Genomic DNA, 23,905 nt, shown 5'->3' on the forward strand with positions numbered 1-23,905 from the left:
GGTCTTTTGGTAATGGATATTCATAATTTTTTTCATAAGGATCCGTCACTCGAGTCTTCAGATAAAAAATGAAATGCATTTAATGGCATGCTTTTATGTATTTTCCCTAGTTATGGTTCGATTGAAAAAGTGACCTAAGTGGCGCTCCGAACCGGTAACTATTACTTTAACTGGTCGGTTACAGCTAACCGAATTATACAACGACCCCAAAAACTAGAGGGTGGAAAGGACCGCATTTATTAAGCAAGTTTTCCGGATATAATAAAATGACAATAACAAGTGATTATTCCACTTTGTCAACTTCTCTCGCTGTGGTTACGAACATAATTGATGTACATTGTTCCGAACGCGGTCAATATAAAACTTTCATCGTGCTTACCAGGGCAACAACGACCATAGCTGTTTTCAGTAGAAAAGTTTCCAAAGATTGTCCGCCCTTAAGGGTTATTAATTAATATTTTCTAGAATTTTGGGAAATGATTTCGATAATTTGTATTTTTCGGGAAATATCCTTGTGCTATTTGGAGTCGTTTTGACTTGTGAATTAAAATACTCGAAACACATATTCGATGTACGCTTAAAAATTCAAACGAAACTCCGCCAATAGATCTATTTTTTCTTTATTCATACAGTGTAAAGTTCCCAGCAAAAGTACAAATATAAAATATTCTTAAACTCATTTGAAAATTTATTTACAATGAATGAATCTTAGTAGCTAATCATACACATGAATAAATGAAAATCACTGATTCCAAAAACTGAATAAAAACATAATTACAAATACATGATTTCGGCGTCCTTAAGAGGATGCCAAATATAGTCAGTCTTCGCGTACTTAGTAAAATGTTAATGTTTTTCATTATCATCAAAGCTTACACAGGACTGATGTGAAAATACCGCAGTCACCGCAATTCTACATGCAATTCCGAACAAAAATACGCAAAAGCTTTTGTGGTCTATATGAAAAGAAGACTAGGAAATATATTCCTGTAGTAACTGTTAATTCAACTACAAGAATATATTTTCTTGTCATTATTGTTGCGTAAATCAAAATTTCTTTGCGCCTACTGCAACATTCTCACATCGCGATCGGTAAGGTGTGATGAATTTTAGTTTATTGATTATAAGTTAAATATAAAAGAAAGGGAAATAAATAGACAATTACGAGAAATAGTTTTTCACGATGAAAGAGAAAATTATGCATTTATTTGGGTCATTTTGGTTTAAAAAGTCAACTATGATTTAATAGTACAGAATACCCAATTTATAGTCTCTGCACGTCGCAACCCAACAAACTTGGTTTGATAGTTTAAAAAACTAGGGGCTTCGCCCCTGGGCGCTTCGCGCGCCAACCCCATCTCGGCGCTACGCGCCTCACTATTTCCTTACGCATTGTCTAGTTTAAAAAATATAAGTGGAACGCACAGGTGCATAAGTTAAAAGATATAAGAGACAATAGTCGAGTAAGAATAAAACAAAATATCAACAATAACATAAAAACGAACGGAAAAGTGTATATAGCTAAAATCGAGCGGAACAATTATTCGAAGAATTTGAAGGGAGGGCATTTGATGTGTCGTATTTATGATTTTTTAGTTTATGATTTCCTGACACTTCCATACACAACTCTCTCCTTCTAAAATCGTAGGCCTACTAATTTGCCGATCTGCTGATCCGCTGATACGTCCGAACTTCGGTTCTTACTTTCGTCTATCAAAATATATACATCGTCACAAAGCGTTGACGGATTCATCCTGTTAATAGGCTCGATTCGCTCATATTTTTATATCAACTTATGCTAGATAATATTAAAGGGCTTTTTTCATGGTTTATCGTGTCTGAAATAGTAATAGTAGCACTCATACTTTCAACCACTCAGACACACCATTGAACAAATACAATTTAATCACGTAAACTCACACTCGAACGGTCCATCGTTGAAGCATTAGGTGTTGAATGTACGTGTCCAGAAGTAAGACTTGTTAAAGGTCGTTTTATGTGTATACTGTACGGTAATTATTTGTGTGCGTTTGTAAGCATGTTTGCTTGTGTGTGTAACGTGTGTGTCAAGTTATACGCATTGTTGATGACCGAACGAGAGAAAAGTGGATTAGCGAAAGTAACAGCGAACGATGCAGAAAAGGTATGAGTTCGAAAGGAAAGAGAGTAGGTACGTGTGACCGGATGCGAATATTCCGAGCAGTTGTGTAATTATTCTGTTGTAGTATAATGAACTATTTATTCATTACAAACTACGGTCCTTTATAATATAATTGGTTTTAAATATCTCATAATATACTTTTGATGCATGTTACCGGCACTCCAACGTCTATTTTCTGTTTAAATCTACCTCTTCTTCTCCCGTTAATTATTTAGAATTTAAGCCTTGTTATCACACTTATCATTTGAATAATTCCAGCTGTGATAATAAGTATAAGATATTTCAAGTAAAAAAAACGACACTTTTCAACGATAAACGGTATTAACAAAGATTGTTTATCCATACCATGACGCTGATGGGAATACACGATTTAAGTTTACAATTTTTACTATATACATACACCTATTGTCAATAATTTATGTACAGAATGGGTGAATGAATGACTGCAGGGATGAATGCATATTTGACACGCTGTTAGCTATTAGTATAAACGAGATAATAAAAATAAGAAAGAAAAATGATCATAATTTTCAGATCAGATAGATAAAAATAGTAGATAGATAAAAATAGACACATCCATCTGGTCTACCGTGATGGTATTCGAATCCCAACCAACAACTAACTTTTTTAAAAACTCGCAGAATAAGTTCTTAACAAAATTCCCAGGCTATGACTCGAAGCGAACAGTGACATTAGAATTATATCGTAAGACGGCGGGTACAGAATGTCGCCCCGGGGATTATTAACCTGTTACCAAAGCAAGGGCAGTTTTCCAGCTGTTTACCTTTCGTAACACCCACATGTAGCGCGTCTATACATACGGTCTACTTTCGCGCGTGACGTCGAGGGCGAATAATTTAAACTGTCACAAAGACGGGGAAAAAAAACAAGGAAACAAGTGATTTATTGAAGTGGCCAAAACGCTCTGGTATAGCAATTTTCTCATCGTTACTCGTTTCCTAGTCCAAGCAATAATGTCACTTTTTTCAATTTTTTCATCCTAAAGACTGCGAGTAAACTGTATCAAAACTCAGAAAACTCGTATACCAGTCTGTTTTGGTAACCCCATCCTCACCGGACCACGTTTGTTATCACTTAGCGCTAAAAGTAGTGAGATGGAATGAAAGTAATCCACGGATAACGCGGACCCAGTCAAACTCAGAGATTCTAGAGCGAGAAGTTGTGATAGTTAAATTTAATCGGTGATTCTCGACAATATTTGTCTTCGGTACTTGATCGCAACCAGTGCAAGAAGGACAACGGAAAATATGATAGACAGATATATGAGTGTTAAATCACGTGTTGAATGAGGTTCAGGATCGGGGACTAGCGATGGACAGATGTCAGGATTATCACTCGTATTAGCTGGGAGCGTCACGTCCTTATCGGCCGGAGTGGCAGGAAAGAATTTCCTCACAATTCCAAAAACCACCAATCCCTGCGCTTCCGAGCTCAGAACCATCGTCTGTACCATCTTCCCCATGGAATTCGTTGAATTCATTGTAGACGGGATCTCATAATACCCGTGCTGCAAGGTATTCTGAAAAACCAGTTCGTGCATTCTTTGGTTGTAGGTAGCCTTTATTTTTATGCTACTGAAAGTGACTCCGGACGTTCCGACCAGGCCGCATTTATCGAGCGAATTACTGCCACACCTAACGATTGCACAAACACTGGTGGCGAACGAAGAGCACTTTTCGCCAAGGACGTCATCCTTTCCAGTGTAGGCAAAGAATTGGAATGATTCTGTTTTTATTGCCGATAAATCGGCGGTAACTTCGAACTCGCATTTGATGCCATCACCCTCCCATGTCCATTGACTAGTATCATTATCGATTTTATTTGTGAACGGTCTAATGTTTGCATACTTAAGTTTGATGTCCTTGTTACGAACGACACAATCATTTCCTATCGGTTCGGTGACACTTTGACTTATTTCATCGATCGATGCCCTCCCCTTTCTGGGCACAATACCGACAGTGGCAGAGTTGAGCCTAGCAGCTTTAGGGTCGTAGCCTGCACCTGCAATACCGTTTGAAATACCGATTAATTTTCATCCAGCGAAAATCTTTACCGCAGTAACTTACCCGCCGATATCCGCCATTCGAAGTATACTTACTCATAAATATACCACCTACGACATAGTCATGGCCTGGGTAGTATGGGGCAGATATCACGGTTACATCGTTAGTCTTGGACCACGCCCGCTGCATCTGATAACCTTAAAGTTCAGCCAAAATGTCAATTATTTGAGGACTCGAGATATCTGATGAAAATCACTTATCCGCTATTTGCCTCAATTTGGAAAGTCGAAAAATGGAGAAATCAATTATAGAAACGATTCCACCTGTCACTTCCAAACAGTTTACTAGTATATTGTGTACCAAGGGCGTAAAACGGGATTTTTTAAAGGGAGAACTGCAACCACACGAGGTTCAAAAACCTGCTTCGCCCTTGGTGCACACCATATTTTTTGTAACGCATGTATGGATCTTTCTCATTTTTTTGGGATATTAAGCGGGGCTGATGTGATCGTTTCCTGACACGGCAACCACGTACTTATAAGATTATGTGAAAAAATTTCGCTTATTAGAAAGAAAATGAGTGGGAAGATATTTGTTAATTAGTTTTGTTAGGAAAATAAACATATTTTGTCACAATTATTGATAATTTTCTTAAAAATATTGAAAAATGTTGAAAAATTTTTTGCCGCATAAGCGGGCAAAAAAGAAATTTAAAAAAATGCCAGCTGCTCGGTGTAGCGGTCGTTTTAATTATTTTTTCGCCTGCCAGTTTGAAAACTGTTACTTTAGTCTCGCTTAAGGGGACCCGGTGGTCTAGCGCACGAAAATGACACCTATTTTCACGATTTTTTTTTTGCTATTAAAAATAAAAAAAACGATGTTCTAACTTTTCGAGCTTATTACTACGTTTATTAATCATACAAAAAAAATTTTTTTTCCTTTTAAAAACAATATTTATTATTATAAAAATGCCGCTAAAGATGACCCTCTCGAAAAATCGGATCGGGACTGCGGAAGTGATTTCGAGACTTCTACTCATCAGAAACAAAAAATTCAAAGACATTCTTAATCAGAAAGAGTGCAGTTATGGTCGGAACTAGAACAAATCGAAAAATTTGAAAATTGACAAAATGGCGGGCGTTGAAAAAAAAAGTTCGTAAAATCGGGTTTTTTTCACTAGTTTTTTAGTGTAAACAATAGGAAATTATTTAAATAAAATTATGATTCTAGTTCCGACAATAGCCATACATGTTGTGAACAACATATCCAAATTTCAAGTCATTCGGTTGAATAGTTTTTTTATTTTCACCCCCGCAGTGCCGAAAAAAGTCGTTTCGAGATAAATGAGTTTAAAGTTTGTGGTACAGATATTTTCAAAAATTGAGCAAATTTTGAATACTTACAGTTAATCCGCGATTCCGGCACCATAGAGGATCCCTTCGGAACGTTTGTATTCCGAAGGGATTATATTATATTCGGTTACAAATGTAAAGGTAAAATGCGGAGAAGGTCGGGAAGCTGCCGCGCTCCGAGTGCTGAACCCGTTAGGAGCGCGATTGGGAATTTCCGCATGAAAATTTCACAGTATATTGTTAAGATACTATACTTTCGAAATATCGAAAAAAAAAAATCGATTTTTCGAAATTTCTAGACCAACGGGTCCCCTTAATGCGTCAAAATAACGCGAAAATCGTGCACGTGTTACGACAAAATATTTCATCCGTAACCATTCAGCTGCTCTAAATATCAGTGTAAGGTGTGACTGTGATCGAGAACGCGCGAAATTTTTCAGTCACTGGCTTGGACCGTATTATTTACTATTTTCTGAAACTTTACGCATATCGTAAAACTCTATTTGTAAAATTCATGAAACGAAGTCAGCGAAGCTTGACGGTCAAACTTTCTTACACAGCCTTGATTCCAGTGGGATAAAACTCCCACAGACTTGTAACCTGGTATTTTCTTATCCATTTGCTTGCGAATTATAAACTCATACATACGTAGATAAGCATATAATACGTAGCAATTGCAACACAAGCTACATATGTATAAAGCATCAGGCATCTTTGCCAGGTTAAAGTTTTCAGTTTTCGTGGAATGAAGTTTGACAATTTCAAATCGACGCGTATACGGACCAGACTGGAGTAACAAAGCTTTTACACTACCCTCGGAACTATAGAACGTCTATTTTTACACCTTTAACAATGAAGTTTTTTCTAGTTGTCTTCATTATTTTTCAATTACCATAAAAATGACGAAATAGAAAATTCATAAAATGAGATAAAAAATTGCAGTTGACTGAATAAATCCAAAAATCGGATACCCCAAGTTATTGTATAATGTATGAATTAATATGAGAGAATTATAAGATGCATGTCAGACACTCGAACTTCAAATTATTAGATCGAATAAAAATTTTTTGTTTTTATGTTTTCGAAATAATAAAAACTGCGGTCATTACGGTCATTCGTAATGCTCAGGGTAATCGTATCGTACAAATACTCCATGACCATTTCAGACGAATTTCATACTATTTCGTTACTATTGCGCAATCATTTGGAACCATCCGATACGTGTTCCATAATATTGCATGTCATTTCAAATGTATTTCATACCATTTTATACCCTTTTATACCATTTCGTAGACGACTGTCTGAACTATGTTATAAGTGGATACCCCCTCTAGTTTCATAACGTAATTAAACGGTAACTCACTTGTCGCAAACGGCAGTACGGTCACCCATGCTAAAGGATAAACGAACTGTCTTATGTTCTTTTCTATTAATGTCCGAGCTGGTTCTTCGTAGAGAATATCGGCGCCAATCAGCACGCCAAACGTTCCGAACGGGGTACTAAAAGCCGTGGCATTTAGTTCATTCGGTCGATTGAATTCGCCGAATTCGTTGTAACGATAATATTTCCGGTACCTACGGAAAAGTAAAATAAAATGTAACAGAGGGCGGCTGTGAAGCCTTGAATTCTGAAAATCCTCGAAATCTCAAGGATTTCATTAAAGCTGGAAATGTCGGATAAGCGCGGAATTTTTGCCACAATTGCCAGAGAATGTCTTTAAAGTAGTAACGTAGAAAATAAAACTAAACTCTGGTATTCAAATCGTTTGTTAATCAAACATTGAAATTATCTAATACACTTGCAGGGCTGTGTTTGCAAACAAAGGCTCATTCGCTAACTTGGCTATCACTTTCGTGCAGCTTATTGGGTACGATTAAAGTCTATGAATGAGTATAGTGTAAAAGTAACCATAACTATTAGGACAATGTTATAGCTATCATCGGGAGGATTTACATATTACTAAACGGGAAGTAATTTTTTCACCTTGCGACTATTCTCCCTTCCGAACTGAATACCACGTTAGAGGAGTATAGACAGTTGTCTGTCTTTTCAACCAGGTTGATCACTACGTAAAGTTTACGCCTTTCTGCCGCACACGAAATTTTACGGAGAACCTGAAACCGTTGGAATCTTTAATATTTTAATATTGAAAAGGCCCGCAGATTGGGGAAAAGTGTTATTTGATGACTCACCTCGTGAATACCGGATTCATTACATGGCAGGGAATTTTTCTCAGGATCCGGGACTTCGATAGACCAATTGCTCAAAGCTGATCTATTCGGTAAATGTATCGAAGTCAGCCCCAATTCAGGAAATACTATGATTTTTGCCTGCAAAGAAAACAACTTTAAATAAATTTCCGTTTTAAGATTTGTGATCTCAAAATCATATGATGTATAGGTAGAACGATAAAGTTCGCAAGCGTTCGTCCCGTAATTTGTCTCGTTTATTCAGTAAATTGTGTCCCTTTCGTCTAGAAAGTTTATCTCGTTTGTTCGGAAAGTTATTAAAATTTCTGGATTAGATTTTCATGACTTCGATCGACGTTTTTATTAGTTTCATTATTTCTATTGTTTTTAGTGCACTTATAATTTTGGTTATCAGCATTATGAACATCATCATCATTATTATTGTTATCGTTTTTGTTGTTGTCGTTTATACCTCGCTATATCCAGTTACAGCTTGACTAATCGTAAGTTACATTTTACGAATAACAAAAACTGGTTTGATAACGGTTTAAATTTTATATTATAGCATTGTAAACAGATATATTTCCGGTGTTGAGTAACTATCAAGTGGGGGGGATACTTTCAATTAATTTTATCAACAACTTTTATTAACTCCGTCGTTAAAATTATTGCAACATAAAAAAACGTTGTGTACATCATTTATTGTTTTAACGAGTGCAAAAACAGTCACGGATTTGGAATTTCGTGTAATAAATACATCCATCAAACTTTCTACATCTAAACTATCGGCTTCGGTTGAATAAATATTTAACAGAGCCACGTGACTAAGCCGGTTTTGCGACATTTTTACGGATGTCAAGTTCCCTAAATCCTATACACGCATGCACGTAGATAATTTTGGGTACCAAGTGGTAAATTTACCAAGCGGGTGTTCTTTCTCTTTCGACTTAGCCATCTGGATAAATTCATGATGCTCGTGACGAAAAATTTGCCGTAGACCAATGAAGTTATTGATAAAATTACTAACCGCTATGTTTCCTATCCTGTGAGCACTGTAAAAGTTAGTTTTTATGTTTAAATTAAATCGTTTAATTAAATGATACGATTTAAAAAATTTTTTTTTGATATCTTAATAACACGCGGACAATAAAGTTTTTCACTTTCACTTGGAACAGTCGTGTGAAACTACGAGAAGGGACGTCAATTGTACAATTGAGGAGCTGAAAAAGAATTTTAATCTAACTTTTTTCGAAAAAAAAAAAATATAATATAAAATGTTACATGATGCAAATTGAAGTGCAAATTTATTTACTACTTTCAACTGAACTGCATTTGGTATCAAAATGTGTGCAGATTTGGGAGTCCCGATTTCGAAGTTGCCGTGCCTATTTTTTTCTATAATTGTGATCGCCTATGCTACAGACCAGAGTGTTTTAGACCGTGGCTGTTCACTAGATTCAGAATTCTGGACCAACAGTTTCAGACATGGGCGTATGCCGATGTTGTATCAGCTCGACGATTCTCCAAAACTGTACCCTAATTTAAAATCCGATTGATTGGGTCTCGTTAATCAAATAAGCAATCAAGCAAGCAAAAAAATCTCAGTTAACAATATTTAATTTTTGCTGCACGAATGTTTACAATCAAAAATCGTAAGATGCCTAGTGGCCGCAAGGTTTACGATCAAAGAAAGAAAATCTAATGCAAATTATAAAGTAAAATATAAGGAAGAATAATACAAATGAAAAGTATAAAATCAAACTGAATCCACGCTTTATGGCAATATACCTATTTCTCTTAGCCTTCGTGATAGGAATCAAATAAAATTTTCATACGGAACGCAATAGTATTGCAATTTACCGTATTGCCTCGGTTTCGACAGAGTGAATTTTTCCAAGCAACAAAGTTGTTTCAACACAATACCTCGAATTCGTTAAATAAGATACTCTTTTACGAAGTGAATCTATCGACGTGAAAATTTCCAAGTTTTGATATTCTGCTATAATTTATGGTGGTCACCTGCCACTTTGGCCAGGTACCTGAGCTATGAAGTACGCGTTTAGTCAGCTGTGCGCTTTGCATCAGATCTGCTACCGAGCTGCCGAACGTCACCCGATTTCGTTCGGTCAAGTTCGTTGTCGGTAGAAGTAAGGCGTATCTCCCTCTCGAATCGTCGTCAGTCTGTCCAGTGTCGTTAGTGTGGGAAGATCGGAAGATCCGTGAGCGTAAACCTGGCGGCTGTGGGTGTGTGCCCGACACCGGGTGACCGGTCTGTATGTACGGTAGAATCAGCTGTTCGTTACAATACACGTGGAAGGTAATTTTACAAATTCGCTGATATTTTCAATCTATCCCAAAATTTACTTCATAAATACATCCGCTCAAAGAATAGTGAAATTACAAATCCACGGGTAAATATTTTTCTGTGATCTGAGTGGATGTTGCACTATTTATTTCGTAAGTTTACCCTCCAAATTTTATATAGTGTAGTATTTACAAGATAAGATTCTTTTTTTCACAAATAAACTTTACGTCTATTTTATAAGGTACGAAGAAAATAGCACGATTTCTTTTATTCTCGTGTCAAAATATATATACAACACTAGCCGTCCTTAAGTTTAAGATTCATTCGTTCATCCATTCCATCATTCATTCATTCCGTGTGTCAATTCTTTAAAAGGGTGTATATTGTTGAAATTGTAAATAATTGTCTTTTCATCGATGCACTTGACTCTTGGATTTCACTTTAGTGATTTTGATTCTTCCTTTTAAACAGTCTCTCTTTAATTTTGATATTGTTTTTGGAGTTTTTACTTTTTGGGTTTGAAATGTCTGTCTTGATGGTAACTTTGCTTTTTATAACACGTTAGTCGCTCTTTCGTAGCTGATGTTCTATTACCGACACTAGAACCTCCGTACCTTGTTCCTCCAGGAGAGTCATTGACCAAAAGACCGGCTTCTTATGAACGTAGTTGAAACTCGTGAAGAAACACACCGCCTGTCCCAATTCCATGGGTCAAACTCTCATCAGCTCTAGTTGTGACCATTTAGCGGGCTTACTCGAATCGTTAGAGTAGTTATCGCTAATTAAGAGGAAGTTCCTGTCGATTTTGACAAAAAATGAATACATCTTCGACACGATGCTAATACGTAGCAGATTGTTCCTTTCGGACTCGATGATTTATAAGTAGGTATTAGAATCTAACGAAGTTACGAAAATCATCGAAATGTAGAAAAAATTACTTTCGTGTGTACGTGTCACTTATTTTAACTATTTTCCAAACCGATTCAGGTCATGATAGCCCCGTTCTATATTCAATGCCGATACGCAAAAATAATTGAGTTTCACGCAAAAATCTCAACGCAAAAGAAGAACCTATGATTTGTGGTACTTGACGGACGATGTTATACAATTGAACACACGCATAGGTCTACGAATTTACTTTTGGTATTTATTGGAATTCGGGCCATTTTTTTATTTCTGTTTTAATGGAAAATGTGGCGGAGTGTTGTTGTACAGAATTACGTATAGAACGGGGCTGTTAAGCCTTTTTCCGGGTTTGAGATACGCGTACTTCGATATTTGGATATATATGTATGTAATATACGTCAACGTCGAAATCGACCAGGGCATCCTCTTAACGGAAGACCAAGAAATTGATGTCGTTCGGTTGATATTGCTTCAACATGTTGAGTTACATCAAAAAGAACATCACATAAAATCTAGAGCTTTGCGACGGAAATAATCTACTACCTTACAATAAGCTTTTCATAATATTATATGGTAGAGGGGATGGCTTGCCAGAGAATGAAGACATAAAACTATAATAATTCCTCTAATGGGTTTGTTGAACCCGTTTATTATGACACGTTAAAGTTTGCTTCCAATTTCGGCATTGTATTATGTATAATTTTCGTTACAAAGCCCAGTACACTGTTGACTCTCGTGAAATATAAATTAATAATAAGAGAAATACCTTGAATACTGCACTTGCATCAGCGCTCACTGACTTATACTCTAGTTTTCGTACATCCCTTTTCGAGCATCGATGTGGTGTCCAGAAGTAGTAGTTAAATCTCCCTCGTCAATTCGTTGGATTCATATCAACTGGAACTTGAAGGGTAGTCCGCGAAATTGGTCTGCACGACGTCCAACGGCGAGTCGCGCGTCGCAATGCGTTACATTTGTAAAAACAGAATCATCACCATTAGATTACCAACGTCACTGTCACGACTTAAAACTACCGTACTGCAGATTTCTCAGCGTTTCGTAAAGTTTTTTCACCGACGATTTGTACCGCCTTCGCTACAAAATTCCACTCCGATTCTGCAGCTTTGCAGAAGCAGGTTGTCAGATTGCGGTCCGAAAAAAATTCGATAAGAGTTACTAATGTGCAGATGATAAATGTAGAATGCGGTTCCGAATTCGAAGTGTCAATTGAACGTTTATACGCATAAATTATGCGTGGGTAGAAAAGTAGCTGTACTTATGCGATCGAAATACCTGGCGTATATACTACCTGGATGTAATGTATCTACGACTCGTACTGTACATATGTACATACACATAAAGTCGAGAACTTGTAGTGGCGGTTGATCGAATTACCGTTTGCCATGCTGCAGTCCAACTCCTCCCTTCTTCTCTCTCTATCTCTTTCTATCTATCTAAGCCTCTCAGAGCTGAGACAGATAATCGCGTTAGACGTTTCAACACAAACCATCAGAGACTCTTGGAGGTATCTGGGTGTCTTCAACGCCGCGAACGCCTTGTCCGTGCAGAAGAATTTCTGTGAGTCGGTATGTAAGAGGAATTGCACAGTGAATGAAGGTGGAGGTGCGGTCTGAGATTTCGTTTGACTTTGGCAAGCCGTTCAAATTTCACCCTCATTTTACAATCTGCAATCGACTTTCTACGCAATCACAAGACCTTCAGGCTGATATATTAAGTAAAAGCTAATTTATCAAGGCTCCAATTAATTATTAGCCGGGCTCAAGGGAGGATATAGATATGGGGAAGGATCGTTGAGGTATAAATCGATCTCAGAATTTTCACCAATAGTTGCCGCTAAGGTAAACTGATACTTCGATTTTTGCCACTTCTCGAAGAAATGTATTCGACGTAATCTCAAATGTAGGCCACAACCGTACCGGAATTTTGTATATTAGATACTTCCGCGTCATTTAACCTTGCGGAAAAATTTTCCATCGGTGCAAAGCAACCTCTGTTTATACCTCAAAATCTTTATTGATCACTGACCGAGTGATGGAGGGAATGTTGAAATCTCTATAACCGAGAAATACGCTATGTTGCAAATCTAGTGGAAAGAACAAATGTTGCCTGTCCGTGACTCTTGCGGGTATGTGAAAGATATTAGAGGCCGTTCGATCGAGTGATTCGTCATCGATGTGAGGAGAACGGAAAATTGAATTTACATTTTTTCACCTGATTGCAAGTAGCAGGGATTTATCCAGGTAGAATGATGAACAGAAAAAATGATTAATCGAAAATTTAGTTTTAGAATTCGACGATTTTCAAAATACCCCGTAGAACGGAGCACCTGTATAAACGACCGCATTTTTATAATCAATCATGTATTCTGAGCGGGAATTAAAATATCTGGCGCCATCGGTATATATTTCCAATTTCGTATTGATCGTTTACTTTGTTCAACTTTGTTGTACGATTGTGTATGTTTCATAGCAAAAATTCTCTTAAAATATAACTTCAACGAGTGCGAGAAACTGCCAGTCAAACGATTTCGAAACATTCGTCAATATCGGATAACGACACGCGATGGTAAACGGGCCTATGAATGTACAATATGTACAACACGTCTTGCGAAGTTTGAAGACAAATATCTACATTCTGCATTATTTATACACGTCTGATGCACGGCGTATGTACAGTAAAATATGTTGTACATACATACTTATAATTTGTGCACGAGGTTGATAGCCAGAAAATAGAACGTCTGTCGCGTGTTCTTCAAGCACTAACAATAATTAATTATTAGTGCACTTGTAACTCGTCAAAAGAATAATATCGCAAAGTATTTCGATATGAAAATAAGAATGTCGGCGAGATTTCGCATTAATGATTAAATTAACAGCACACAACAGACTTTGCCTCATTATTCGTCCGGAACGGTACTTCCCGTGTTATCTGCAAAGCTTGTGTAAGTTACAGCCGTTACCTTATATCTACGAAACAGCTTTATGATTATGCTAGTTGATACAGCGCCGGAAGTAGAGATTTGACCTCAGTTCTACAGGAACACTCCAACAGAAGCACAGTGTATTGTGAGTAAATTGAAAATAAAGACAAATTTATTGTCGTTGCTGCATCAAGTCATTTTGATGAACAACATTTGTTGTAGACAACGAGCGATAAAAATGATAATTTTTAAACTTGTCGTTAATTCCGTGTCAATCGGAGTGAAATAAATATTCCTTCACTCTATACTACTCGACAGTTACCAAGCCGAGCCAATCGAGGTGTTTTATACAACGCAAGCATGTTTTACGCGTTTTTTCATGCGTGTTTTCCGTTCGCAAAGTACCCGTTTCTATGACGGCTGAGTGAGTCTACGAATGCGCATGCGCGGAGTACTGAACAGATGACTTTTAAGTTCTGGGAGCTGAGAGTGGTCTTTTCAGTACTGCGCACATGCGCCGTCGCGAACAAATCTGGCAATGTGAGATCCTATCCTCAATTCCGAGCTTCGTGAAAAAACGCCCAACATACTCTTGTCATGTAAAGAATTGTGCGAAACAAGGAAGCTACGACCTATTTTCAATATTCGTCATTGACTGGCACAAGGATACTCGCCTTTGGCTAGTGTACTCGTAGTGTCGCGTGAACGATTAAAGTGTTTACATACGCGGAAGACCATTTAATTCTTTCCCAAATCATCGAATCGATTTTAAACTTTTTGTGATACGATCGTTTTGATATTAGGACGTAAACTCTGGCCGGCTAAGGCTGATAAATTATCATATTAATTAATAATCCAATTATTTTCAAAATATGATATCGAAGCCTGTCACGCGGCTTTATATATACATGAAAAATCTGTACGATATTTGTTCAGCTCTAGCTCTCCAAAGGGCACTTTTCAATAAATAGCATGATCATTTTACGAGAAATTCTCAATCTGTTCAAAGTTCTACAAAAGAATGAGTAGTCTCGTTAAATCTCTCAAATGGAATCCGTGACACCACGTTCAAGGCACCTTAAGTGGTGCATTGACGTCGGCAATATGTAGAGTACAGAACTAACTACGACGCAGTTTGTGTATAAACTGTAGGAGGGTAGTTAGGTAAAAACATTCTTGTCGATTTTACATATAGAAATCGTACGTCGTGTCATGCTATTTTTTGGAAATGATCGAGTGTAATGAAGAAATCATTGTTGATCTTATACATCCGTTTACAAGATTAATGAAAACCGTAAAGTGAATATGTCGGTCAAGAAGAATCATATCGTCATGATCAATTATCGATCTTTGTCGCCAGTGTTTTGTCTCTAGACACACAACTTACATGTTCTTTGGAGACAGTTTCTATCTGCTTCTCAAATTCTTTAGCATTTAGTCTCATAGTTTCCACAGGATCGTCCGTGATGTATTCGGGTTTGTATTCGAAAGTAGCGGCTTTGTACGAATCCTGAACAACGAGAAAACTGATTTAGTTACATTATGCGTTTTCGTAAAATAGTAGCCGTGGATATTTGAATGTATTGGAGGAAAATAAGTTAATGTATGGAATGATATTCGTACCTGAGCTGACTGCATCTGGGCGATTAGCAGTATCAAAAGTAGAGGACGTATCAAAAACTCCATCATGACGACTTTGCCCCGTTGTATGGCGACAATCTGATTTCGTCTCAAAAAAGCTGGCCAACTTCTGCAATAATTGGTAACCATCATTAAAGTGAATGAAACGAGTTAATTTAGTTTATGTGTCAGTGTTCGTTGTTATTTTTTCAGTTGGTCTTTTGAGCGCTACAGTGCTATAACATTTGATCGGAAGACAATAACCCTCAACGATAAAGTTCATATCAAGTTTGTTTCACTAAAAAAAAACATAAACAATCGAAAATATTCAAAGAGAGATGCATGGATACACCGAGTAGTCTCAACCTGGTAGTACAATCATCACAAGGAATAATATGAAGGGGTAAGGAATTTATTTCATATCGCGCATTTCTCCAATAGACAACAATAGATAACATTAACAGTGTTATTATGCATGTACAAGGTCTTAAATGTCCAGAGATTAATATGGGGATCAGTAATTGATCACAAGTGAGTAATTGCATAGCTGTAATTTTACTCTGCCGAAATCATTGTAACATGTTCTAGTTATTGTCAACGATACGTTATGAATAAAAGCAGTATTATTTGTAAAACCGCAAAAACCAATGTACAGTAACAGCAGATAAACGTTCTAATGTTCATTCGAATAAGGCAGTGCAGTCCGAAACTAAAAATATTATGAAATAGCACGAACCCCCAATTTTTTATAGAATTGTGCGGATAAAACTGAACTGCATTTTTCTGTTTCCAAAAAAATTTAACACGTTTGGTTGCTAACTCTGGCTGCTGACTTCAGCGTCATTTCGTATAGAATCAAAATCGTATTTTGTTTCGGACCGAAAAAAAAGTTAGCCGGAAGGGAAAGGCTTTAATGAACATTACTGTACCTCAATAGATTTTGGAGATTTGAAAAATTATTTTGAAACAAATTTGAAATCTCATCTATATATAGCGCGTGCGAAAATAAGTTCCAAACAAAGTTCACTGGCTCCCGGACTGCATACTGAGTCACGACATTGTCTCTCCTTTTACGATAATTGACTCAGAGACTTACGCCCATCAAAGTAGTCGAGTTAGCTTTTCTTGTTCAATAATATTAGCAACTCGTATGCGCAGTTAAAACTTCTTATAAATCTTCTGAAATCAAATATTTTTCCGTCTTTTTCTTCTTCTTTTTTTGTAACTTTTTTGCGCTTACCGAGTTTGAAAGCGGATTTCATCGCAAACAAAAGACCCGAGATCTGCTGTGTCGTCAGTTAATCGAATAGCCGATGTTAAAGTAGCATTTCCGTTAATGAGATTCTTTCAAGTCTCGAGCAAAAGATATTAGTTACAGTACAACTTTCCAAAATTTATTACTTAAAATTTCACAACAGCTTAGGCGTGGATAAGAACAACTTTTGGTAATTTTAATTTTAATTTTAGCAAACTTTAATAATTTTTCATACTTCATGACCGCAGTATCCGATATGAAACGCTGTAAATAATATAATCGATATGACTCATGGAAAGTAACTACCAGCACCATTCTAGCGAAGTCTGCTTGTCGGGGAATGAGACAAAATAAGTCGATAGTCGCGTACACATATATACCGTTTGTCAATGATTCCGTTTGACTCCCAACCCCGCGTGATAAGCAAGCAATAGCCTCAATTTGTAAATGTTGAGAAATTTAGCAACCCCACGGTCTTATATGCAAGCCTTGCAGCTTCGCCGAATTTTGCCGATGGAGGTGTTTCAACTTTTGAGGCACCGTTGTTGTTAACTTACGTTACAGAGAGTCAACCATTTGTTTCTATCTCTGTTCCATAGTCTACATTTATGACTTATCCAATCGCAGCGATCCTAGTGTTCACAAGACGAAAAAAACAGTGTCCAAAAAGTTGAAGAAATGACGCAAACCATTTACGAGAATTCTTATTCATCAATTCACGTAGCTAGCCAATTTTTCCTCCAGCGTGATAATTCTGGGAATTCCCACATCATGTGGCTTTGTGAGTGCGGTTAGTGTTCCGGGCAAGTACACCGGGGAATGTATAAATATACTGTATACGTACATAACAACTCGGGCGTATCCCGAGAATAATTAATTAAACGCATTAAGGAGATGCCATGGGATCGATTTCGACATGACGTATTTACTTCCAAGTATCGAATTCCACGTATCTCAAACGTGAAAACGGCTTTAACAGCATCATTCTATACACAATTCTGAACAAAAACACTCCAATAGATTTTCATTTGACGCAGAAATAAAGAAATGGCATGCAGTCTACGAATTTATTATATCGATTTTGTAGAATCTGTCCCATTTCTTAATTTTGCATCAAATGAAAATCTATTGGAGTGTTTAGTTTATCATTGTGTACAGAATGAGACTTCGATATTCACAGATATATACGTTACGCCGAGATCGAGCAAGGCACGCCCTCAAGGAGGTTCAATACTAAAACGAAAAAAGTTACAGGAACTTTATTCTTTTTTTTTTTTTTTTAATTAATAGTATTCGATGAAAAAATAATTATGTGAACTTTTGTAAAAAAAGTTACACGCACAGGATGAGCGTTGATATAGTATGATTCGATTTCCTAAAATTCCTGCATCAAAGAAAAGTAGACATTCACCGATGCGTTCCTCAAATAAACGATTCTAAATAAAGTAAAACATGTATTCTCTTAATGCAACGCAACTCAAGGCGACACTGCAACCATCGACACCACATGTAGATTATTCAAATATAGATATACAAGAGCGGAATGTTGCCGCATCTTGCGTATAATTTTTATACACGTTCAAATCAATTATTTTCACAGAAATTAATAAAGAAATCACTTGTTTCACTGTTTATTCGCAGAATAATCATTTATTCTCGACCTCTCAGAAACTTGTTGACTTTTCATCAAAAATATAAAATACATATAACTCTGTACGTATATTATTTAATACGACTTGTAACCGGTTAGAAAAAATGTCTAGGAGAAATTTGTACATCGTTTTAAAAAATTTAAAATACGCACAAAACAAACCTCAAGTCCAAGGTCATAACAGTTGACTACTCGGGCGTTGAACTCGAAAGGAGCATGCGCACAACGCCTTTCTTCGGGTCATTTTATATTCTACTGCGTCTCACAACACTGAATCGGTTATTGTAACTTTTTTTTCCATAGTTGGTGCACCTGTCTTCATTCACTAATAGTTTAATGCTTACCAAATTGTATTCCAAGGCACCATCATTTCCTTCCCGCCGTATTTCTCGCAGTATCTTTTCTTCCCGGCGTAGCTTTTCGCCGATGAAACCTGGCGTTGCCGCTAGTGTCGGCTTACTGGAAGGGCCAGATATTCTGCGGCCGGTTGGTCGACGAAGTGAGAATTTCTCGACACGATGCGCAACTGCGCACGATTGCCGTTGGAAAACGGATGTGGACGGGAGTTCGAAATACATGCCGCGAATTGAGAAAGAGAACATAAGGCTTGAACGATTTGTCGAAATATGTCGTAGCGAACGGGCGTAATGATTTTAATTCGATATATAATTCCAGATTGCAGCTAGTATGTTGCTCGTCTATCCATTGCTGCCTAATAAACTTCAATTCGTCGCTCCAATCGCCGTTTGAAACACCGAAATAACTGTGGAATTATTTATACGTTAAAAATTAATTTCACTCCACGCGTATGTTTCGATGTTTCGTGAAAAGGCCGAATCAATGCCTGCTCGTTTCAGCAGTATCCTGCAGGGGCCTGTTGGGACCCTCTTATACGGTCCCCGCCTTTTCTATTTATAGACTTCTTGGGGGATTTCACAGAGCACAGGCGTACGATTAGTCAGTGACGATGAGTAAAATGTCGAGCCTTCAGGGAATCAGAGATATTTATAGTATGTTGGAGATTCATAATTTTCCGAATGTAATCGTAAGATTTTTCGACCCGTTGTAATATCTTGTGCCAAAGATGTTTGCAATTACATGCTTCCACCCATAGTATCACCTCGAATTCTCTTTCTCAAAATCAGTAGACGCGTTAACAGCTGTTCTGGCGTAGCAATGAAGGGATCTTCAATTCTTAAAATACGCACAAGTATCATTATTAAACACAGACGTTGATCGAGACAACAAGTTTTTATTGGGCTAAAAAGAAGTGTATTTTTCAAATATTCGTTACGCCTAGAGAAACTGTTTGTTCGAAACTCAATGATCGCCGGAAATATTTGCAATTAATTCGTCGTTGAAGACGATCAAATTATTATTTTTCAACTAGACAATATCCTTTGAAAGATTAAACAGTTCTCCATGAAAACATACGTGACAGTAAGTGTAGTGTGAATATATTTTTTCATTTGAAATCAGATACTCTCATCCGCTGTAAGCGTGTGGAAATTGATTCGGCGGTAAGTTATTTTTCTCCCTAGTCGATTACGTTGGCAACGGAGTAAAATTAGCTTTCGCAGAATCAATTTCCGCGTGTAAACAACCCGTCAGTCGTACTGATTCATAAGAACTGATAATCTACGTACTGTGGTAGATTGGTTGCCTTGTCGTTAGTTGCGACCAGTCCCCTGACACTCACCACTGCTCGTATATTAAAAAATTGTACGCGTCTTGTCCCCGTTTTTAGTTCCTCTACGTGGCGCTACTAGACTTCTGACTTCAGGCTAGAGGCCAACGCAGGCGAGGCGCCCGGCCCGGGCTTTTCGAATGTGCTGAACTTATGAATTATTTTCAAATAATAAGAAGAAATTTTATTCTATAGTTTCGATTATCTTACGATCTCAGTTATATAACGTGGCATCCAAAAACAATTAAAGAGGAGAATTAAAAAAGGGGGGTAAGTGTAAGTTGGAAAAAAAAATCGAGAGAATATTGGCCCTGACACATATATACTTGGTACAAAATCTTTTTTCTTAACCAATAGCATTTAAATCGGTTTCCAACTCTCTCCAATTCTTGTCGCAAATTATATTCATTTTTCATAGTCATTTACCATGTTCAGCTTTCCATACGATCTCAAAAGAGTGCACTAATTCGTTGTCAATTATTAGTTAAACACATGACTATTGGTTGAACGGTGGACAAACAAACAACTGTAAATATCCAGATAGAAAAGCCGTTTGATTCTTGTGCACGCTGAAAAATACTTATCACGAATATTTTTATGCGGCATTTCTTTGCTTCAGTAAAACTCTCTTTTGAGTGCGTCACGTGACACTAAATAATAGACGAACATCTTGTAATTAATTAGCCCAAAATTCTTTATTGAGGAAATTAAGATCATCTTTCTTTTTTTTTTTAACGAATGATCAGAGAATTCATTACTTCAAGCTGTAATTAGTTAGTCCGGAAACCGTGCCGCTGGAAACGATGCAAATTCTTATACGCATTTATAAGTTAAACGAACATTAGTGCCATTTTCCGTACCGATTCCACCGCGAATCCCTGTGGGTGTTTTCAACAGTGAGAAACACTTTGGAAACTTCATTCACAAGCTTCATTTCGATTACTGATGTACGTATATTTCCAAGAAGACTTGGGTGTTGCGAAATTACATTTTGTCATTCAGACCGAGTGAAATTTTCCTCAAGTTTGGAAGAAAGTAACTTCATCATTGAGAATGTTCGAAAATGGATGACAGATCTCAGAGCTTTTGAGATGCGAGTTAGTACAAGCTCAAGATTCCGCAGAAACCTTCAGGTTTATGTAAGATACTCTTCACGGCGTACTGCGATCTTGTTTTGACAAATGACATCTGTCTCACGTATATTTGTACGGGTTTTGCATGATTACATAAAGCATTAGGTAGGTATTCCAATTACCTACAGTTTTACGAAGACCCATTTATCGAGCCTTTCATTTTGCAAGATTATAAACGATCCATGATAAATTGTACGATATTTCAATAGCTGCGGAGTTCTAAACGATTCGAAGGGTGCATCCAAGAAAAGTCATTACTTGTAATATTAAATTAATCTACCAACCGTTGAGCATTGTGGTATATTTCTGAATTGATTAATTATCCAAATTGGCATTTGAGATCAATTATCTCGAGCTGAGGGAAATTGAAAATTAATGTCTGTCTAATTAATATGTAACATTTTGAAACGACAAGAGTTCTCCGTTACTCTTTGTCTCTTCCTCTCTCAGTCTGTCCTTACACCATTTTTCCATTGTCCCTTTCTTCATTCTCTCCCAGCTGTCTATCGATCGGCTCACTTTAGTCTGCAGCTCTCAACTTTGTCCAAAATAAACGCCTGGTTGAGCACCGCTTTTGTATCAATCAATGAGCACAAAAGATGATAATTCGCACATTTTTACCCGTCGAGAGAAGTAATGAGCCTGATAAACCGTATGGTAAATAGTTATCCATTATGTGAAGTAAACTAGGCGACTAAAAATTAACAAATTTAAGTTATGCAGGAGAATTTAATTCGTTATTAACAGTAATAAAAATGGATCTATGATTAATTACGCAAAGATATTTCCTGCACGTACGTAAAAATATGGGCAATAATCTTGATTCTTAATATCAAACCTTGTCTTCTGCATTTTCGACGTAATTATGTAACAGCCGTTTTGGAATTTCAATTGAGCGATGTTGTATCAATGAATACGATCAATTTTTATATCAGTATAAATTGCCCAAAATAGCAACAAAAAAAAAAAAAAACTCGCAACAACGTGCATTTTTCAAACGGATCGATGACGAGGTGTAAAAATTGGGGAGCTCTAGATAGACTGGTTGCAGATAAAGTAGGTACTGAGAAAATATGGACAATGTGAAATATTTACTGACTGATTGGCAGCACCCTTCGAGAGTTTGACGGAGGTTCAAATCAGACCCTATGATTAGTTTAAAAGTTTGCGACACTTTTCAAACTTAAGATTTTACTTTGTTCGTTTTACAAACGATGCTGACAGCGTCCAGACTTTTGAAAAAATTATGAAACGTGGCACCGAAAAACGTTGTGCTTTCTGTTGTCAATGCACGGGAGGTACAGATATTGGGTTCGAGGCGGATGAAAGTCTTACGAAGGCAGCAACCTGAGGACATAGAAAAAATGAAACGAATTCACCATAACTACAGTCTGACATCTATGGAGATATTTTAAACCATATCGAACATGAATTCGGTTGAATCAAATGAAGTCACGGTTATTTTTCCGGTCTCTGTACATATCCAAATATACGTTTGTTAACAGTAAATAAAATCTTTTCTCAGTATGGCATCTAGTTTGCGGACGTAATTAATTTTGGAAAGTTAACTAAGCCAACAACCTTGCAGCAACACAGCAAACTCAGCTACCCTGTGCAGCTTAAATTAGGCACCCCTAATGTGAAGATTGCTTATAAAACGCAAATGGAAATCATGTCACAACAAACTCAGTTGAGAATGCAACGTCAGCCATGAGCGTTAAATTGGAATCCCTAAGGTTGTTACATAACTATAAAATCGTTCGTGCTACCAAACGAATCGCACATTGATTAAAGGTCAATTATAAGTACGAATTAGCAGTTGGCTAATACGAGAGCAAAGAAGACGAAAAGAGGCTGGAGAATCACCTACGATTGTGGAATTTTTTACGAAAAATTCCACCAATGCGATGTGCTCAAATATTCCGACACGAGATCTCAACCGCACCAATATCGTAAGTTGGACTTTGCTTAGGATGGCTGAGCTTAGGATCCAGGCTCTGGATCTGGGACCAGAATTATTTAAATCGCAGGAATGATGGAGTGAATAATTATACGGAGTGCAAGCAATAGTTTTTTAACATTCTTCGTTGAGCGGTGATTAGTAATCGAGTTATGAGAAGACTACGACCGCTTCGACCCCAGATTATATCAGAGTATAGTTGACTCCGTCTCAACGTGATCATTAAAACCAGTCACGATGAAATCGCACGTTTGATACAACTGTAGATTATTTCAGCACTCGAAGAGGAAGTGAAATCAGTGGCGACCGTTACCATTAAAAGTCGTAAAAATGACGTGTCAAGATAAGGAGTGATGACTCTCGAGCGAAAGGTCTGAGCAAGAAAAGGAACTTAACTCAGGGTCGCCCGGAGTCCCATTCAGAGTGAATTGGTTTCATACCTATACCTCCGGGAACTTGAGGGTTCGCAAAGAAAGGCGTAGATATTTACGTACATTCGGGTTCGCGTCTTCCGTCAAGGGTCCTCCATCTACGTATTCGTGTTGGGAAGAAAGGCGCGGGGACATTATTCATATTTTTCATAACATATAGCAGGAGCTTTAGGGAAGACAGATCAGGGATCGTTTTGGGTCTCAGGCGTGCGTGAGATGCGTTTGCGTTCTTCGACGTAAGATCCCGATTCTGCAGAAAATCTAGACCGAGAGAGCTTAGAGCAAT

General features: G+C 37.3%; 2 protein-coding genes across 3 annotated transcripts in view; one reads left to right on the plus strand and one right to left on the minus strand.

Annotated features, from left to right (window-relative positions):
• Positions 1 to 1,619: 1,619 nt before the first annotated feature.
• Positions 1,620 to 19,021, minus strand: LOC124303476 (biotinidase-like). 2 transcript variants are annotated; one of them, XM_046760709.1, is made up of 9 exons: positions 18,753 to 19,015; positions 15,506 to 15,632; positions 15,270 to 15,392; positions 7,731 to 7,868; positions 7,522 to 7,652; positions 6,901 to 7,112; positions 4,281 to 4,382; positions 4,030 to 4,183; positions 3,566 to 3,701 (listed from the first exon to the last, which is right to left on the minus strand). In XM_046760709.1, the coding sequence occupies exons 2-9, from the start codon at positions 15,569 to 15,571 to the stop codon at positions 3,659 to 3,661; spliced, it is 969 nt and encodes a 322-aa protein (XP_046616665.1). In that variant the 5' UTR covers positions 15,572 to 15,632; positions 18,753 to 19,015; the 3' UTR covers positions 3,566 to 3,658. The 2 variants fall into 2 exon arrangements, with proteins under 2 accessions (XP_046616664.1, XP_046616665.1); XM_046760708.1 differs by having other exon boundaries at positions 1,620 to 4,183; positions 18,753 to 19,021.
• Positions 9,935 to 23,905, plus strand: part of LOC124303477 (synaptotagmin-7) — a 205,926-nt gene continuing 191,955 nt past the window's right edge. Inside the window, exon 1 of the mRNA XM_046760715.1 lies at positions 9,935 to 10,044. The gene's annotated coding sequence lies outside the window, so the exon portion shown is untranslated. The remainder of the gene's footprint in view (positions 10,045 to 23,905) is intronic.

This window comes from Neodiprion virginianus, chromosome 4 (genome assembly GCF_021901495.1).
Source record: "Neodiprion virginianus isolate iyNeoVirg1 chromosome 4, iyNeoVirg1.1, whole genome shotgun sequence".
In the NCBI taxonomy this organism is placed as follows: domain Eukaryota; kingdom Metazoa; phylum Arthropoda; class Insecta; order Hymenoptera; family Diprionidae; genus Neodiprion; species Neodiprion virginianus.